Genomic DNA, 4,282 nt, shown 5'->3' on the forward strand with positions numbered 1-4,282 from the left:
AGCTTCAGTGGGCTGGCAGTTGTGAGTTACAGGGTGATATGGCTGCTGGTAAATTGACCTATAAGCATGTCTTTGGACTGTGGGAGGAAACCAGGACACCTAGAGGAAACCAATGGAAACACAGTGAGAACATGCAAACTCCATGTAGATAGCACCCCAGGAATTGAACCTAGGGCCCCAGCACTGTGAGATAGCAATGCTGACCACTACATCACAATAACAGTTAATGCAGAAAAGTCAGCACACAGCACATTTTCAAATATGCAAGATGTTCAACAATTTTCATAGATTTAGTGTAACTGTGGCCTTCTCAACTTTTCAATGTATGTAAATTTTACTTTAAAATAAAAATGAAATTCTAGTTTTGTAATTCTTAATAGTCAGGGACACATTTTATCATGCAGAGAATAAGTATCAAAATTTAAGATTAAATGACAGTTAAGGTACTTTGTAATACATTTTAAGGATATATATTAATAATAATAATAATAATAATAATAATTGCTTACACTTATATAGCGCTTTTCTGGACACTCCACTCAAAGCGCTTTACAGGTAATGGGGACTTATGACTTCCAAACACCATTAAGAGATAATCAAATAAAAATTAAAGTGTTCCAGTTTTACTGCTCTGATATTAAGGTATGCTAGTGGTTCTATATTGTTCTAGCAAACTTACAACTAGTACAACTATAAAAAAATGCCTTCATCTTGCACCTACTGTGTATGCCCTGATGCTGGTATGCACTGAAAGGAGTTGTATGCTGGAAACCTCATCAGATCCATCAAAATTGTTCATGGGAAAGAATCTCCTGGTTCCTCATGACACACACGGTGCACCAGAGCACATGCATGTAATTTACAGCCCAACACAGCTATGGAAATAAAATAATGTCTAGCAAAAAGAATCCAGAACTACAGGAGATGAAGATGTAGGTTTTATCCTAGTTATGGAATCTAGTGAAGTATTTGTCAATATTGTCATATTACAAAATTAAACTACCTGAAAAAAATATTACCTTTTCTAGAATGTTTAAATGTTTGTGGACCTAGTCAACATTTCTCCAGTTAATATAAAATAAACATTTTTTTTTTCACAAAAGCATCAAGTTTTCTTTTATCAGAACAGCAGATTACACTGATTCCCCAGCCATCCAGATACAATAATGGTGGATGTTCATGATCAACTACTATAATCAGTATTTGTTAAATACAGTACCTAGGATATTTTCACCACAAATGACGAAAGAAGAAATAAATATTATTCATGTTTTAGATATTGATTTAGTCATTTTCAAATGCATTTTCATTATCACCCATACCATAATTTAAGCAATCCCACATCTGATTGCAGTAAATTAATTATAAATCAACTACATAACAGAAGAGTTGTCTTTAATGCACTGTTAAGAAAACTACTAACCAAGCTTGCAACATGTTCAAGAACATTTGCAGATTCAGTGCAACTGGTTGTGGTCTTCTCAATTTTTCAATATATGACATTTTTACTTTAAAAACTATAAATTCTAATCCCGTGATTCTTAATAGCTGGGCACACATTTTGCCATGTAGTAAATAAAAATGTGAATTCATTGAGAACCAACTAAATAATGCACAGTTGTCCTTTAATGCATTGCTAAGAAAACTGAAAGCCCTTGAACATATAAACATTAACTGAACCCCAAAATATGTGGGACAATGCTTCCTCCATTACAGCAATCAAGGAATTTTTCTTTATTCCTGTAATAAAATTTTACCATCCTCAAATATTTAAAATGTCACTTTTACAATATCTGAGGTATACCTTTATAATCCATATGAGTTGTACAATGAAAAAAATACAAAAGTTCATATTATAATGTGGACACATTGTACAGGGCACACTCTGTTATACAGGTACACTTAATAAAACAAGGGTGTAAGTTGTTTGTGCTGAACATGGTCTTCCATTTACATCTCCATGTTGCTTTATTTCTGAGTAATAGGAAACGAGTTCTGGTCCATTAACTCTCCCACTCTCTCCTGTAGGATTTGAACTACTTCTGCTAAAATGAAGACGTGCGTGTCATCCAGGTCTTGAATGATGAATTTCTTCCCCAGAGCAGAAGTTTCATCCAAATACAAAAGAAACTGCTTCATGGCAGGATCACTACATTAAAAAAAATATAAATACAACATTTTAAAAAATGCAGGAATCTGACAACATACAGAGTGACTCTGTAAAAGTACTAGCTTTCTTTGAAAATTTTAGGTTACCTGTGTTTAGTTTTCTTCTCCTAAAATATTATAGATTAATAGTTGAAAACATTAGTAATATGATTTTACAATCTTGGACATTTTCTAATTATTGTATGTTTAAATTGTCACTACACACAAACCTTTTTAGCAACTGCAGTTAACATGGAGCTCAGAATAGAAATGAGAAATGCCTGGATTTCATGAGTAAATTTCAAACAGTAAAAGTTGCCCAATGCACATTTAATGACAATTAGCCTATATCATTATTACACAATACTACAATCTGAAGCAAAATTATTGGAGACCCATTAACTGCAAATGCACCACCTCACTTAACCTCGTTTCTTTTAAAAATGGTTTTACTAAAAGCATTACAATTATTTATCCTACTACCTCATTAAATATCCCGAGCATAGCCTCCTTAAGTTGAACACTAAAGTATCTTGAGAATGACTACATCAATAAAAACCAAATTTTAGCCACATAAATAATATAAAAAGCAAAGTGTTTTAAACTCTTTAAATTTTCCTTTACAAATAAGGAAGCAAAGGCACAGGGATATTTTTGAAATACAGTTAAGTGCTTTTGATATACATACCATTCAACAAGAACTCCTTTCATAACATTCACCATGTTTCTACTTGTAGCTGTCCCACCTCAGAGACTTGTGATATGTACCTAGAGAAAGGTAAGTTGAAAACCATGACAACTCTACAGTATCAATGATATGAAATAATTACATCGTGTTCATTGTTCTGTACTGCCGTTGTATATTACTGTGCTTTGTTGTACTGCCATTTAATTATTTACTATATTGAGAAGAACTGTGCACATTATGTGAAAATGTTGTCTTTTGTACTGTACTCGTCCCGAGAAAACCGAGCGAAAACGAATCCCAATGTACATACGGCGAATAAACTCCTCTCTCACACACACTTATGCATTGTAATAGTAATACATGCATTCAGTTCGACATTTATAACACATACAGACATGGTAATTGTTGTATCAGAGGAATTAATTATAAACAGCATTTAGATGAACGCCATTAAAAACACCATCATTACTATTGAACAACCTATTTGTGTGGGTTTTACTACCAATACTAATGTACAGTATTAGACTGAAATACTACTACTAGACATGCTTAAGAGCACAATGAGCTGCTGTATAGCTACGTGTAAAGGTTGTTAGACAGTCAAGTTTCATAAAAGGACCGTAAAAGCTTCACCGGAGCTGGATTATTTCTTTAATTATAATACAAAAATATACAGTCCTAAAGGCGTGCTAAGCAGAAATGCTAAACGATAAACTGTACTAAAGTCCCTTAAATACTTTTTTTTTAAAATATCCAGAGGGTGAATAAGTGAAAACTCACCTCTGTAGAGCTACAAAGCTCTAAATTTCAAAGCAGTATACCCGTGCCTTTGCTAATGTAACAGCAGCCGGTTACTTAAAAAACAACCATGCGAAAAGCATTGTGGTTCAGGACATGTGGACGGAAAGCTAAACAGGACAAGATAGACTGCATTTAAAGGCGCAGTACACAACCCATTGAAATTGTCATGACCGTTTTGCCTGGATTTGCATAAGAAAAGCAACTTTGTTAAATTCTTCTGTTTCAAGAGGTAGTCTCAAGCTTTTATCTTCTAAAGAAATATTTAATGTTTCTCTTTTTAAAATTGTCTTTATCTCTCCACATTAACAATGCCATATGACATATTGACATTCTCCGGATAAACCTCAGGGTCTTTAAGTACACCGTCGAGCGAAAAAAATACCTTAAAAATGGATTGCATCTTCCTTCTTTACTATTTGAACTATGCTGCGATCTCTGAAAGTATTTTAACAGCAAAGCTAAACCTTTGATTTATTTTTGCTTTACAGTCAATCCATTTGAGAATCTTGCGATTAATATGAATAAATAGATGTTATTTTGGGTAATTCCATGCATAACATGATATTCATTATATCAAAACATACCTAAAACATATTTTGTGTTCATCCCAGTGATCATAAGTATTGTCATATACACAATAAGCGC

General features: G+C 33.3%; 1 protein-coding gene across 1 annotated transcript; it reads right to left on the bottom strand.

Annotated features, from left to right (window-relative positions):
- Positions 1 to 456: 456 nt before the first annotated feature.
- Positions 457 to 3,722, bottom strand: gtf2h5 (general transcription factor IIH, polypeptide 5). Its single transcript, XM_088939821.1, has 3 exons — positions 3,617 to 3,722; positions 2,837 to 2,916; positions 457 to 2,149 (listed from the first exon to the last, which is right to left on the bottom strand). The coding sequence occupies exons 2-3, from the start codon at positions 2,869 to 2,871 to the stop codon at positions 1,969 to 1,971; spliced, it is 216 nt and encodes a 71-aa protein (XP_088795947.1). The 5' UTR covers positions 2,872 to 2,916; positions 3,617 to 3,722; the 3' UTR covers positions 457 to 1,968.
- Positions 3,723 to 4,282: the final 560 nt, after the last annotated feature.

This window comes from Atractosteus spatula, chromosome 2 (assembly GCF_055471065.1).
Source record: "Atractosteus spatula isolate fAtrSpa1 chromosome 2, fAtrSpa1.hap1, whole genome shotgun sequence".
In the NCBI taxonomy this organism is placed as follows: domain Eukaryota; kingdom Metazoa; phylum Chordata; class Actinopteri; order Semionotiformes; family Lepisosteidae; genus Atractosteus; species Atractosteus spatula.

What these genes read in the sequence shown, in the direction of transcription:
- gtf2h5 (XM_088939821.1), bottom strand. Translation starts at nt 2,871, where the DNA reads ATGGTGAATGTTATGAAAGGAGTTCTTGTTGAATG. An exon ending in AAAGGAGTTCTTGTTGAATG is followed by an intron (nt 2,150 to 2,836) that starts GTATGTATATCA and finishes TTTTTAATGTAG; the next exon opens with TGATCCTGCCATGAAGCAGT.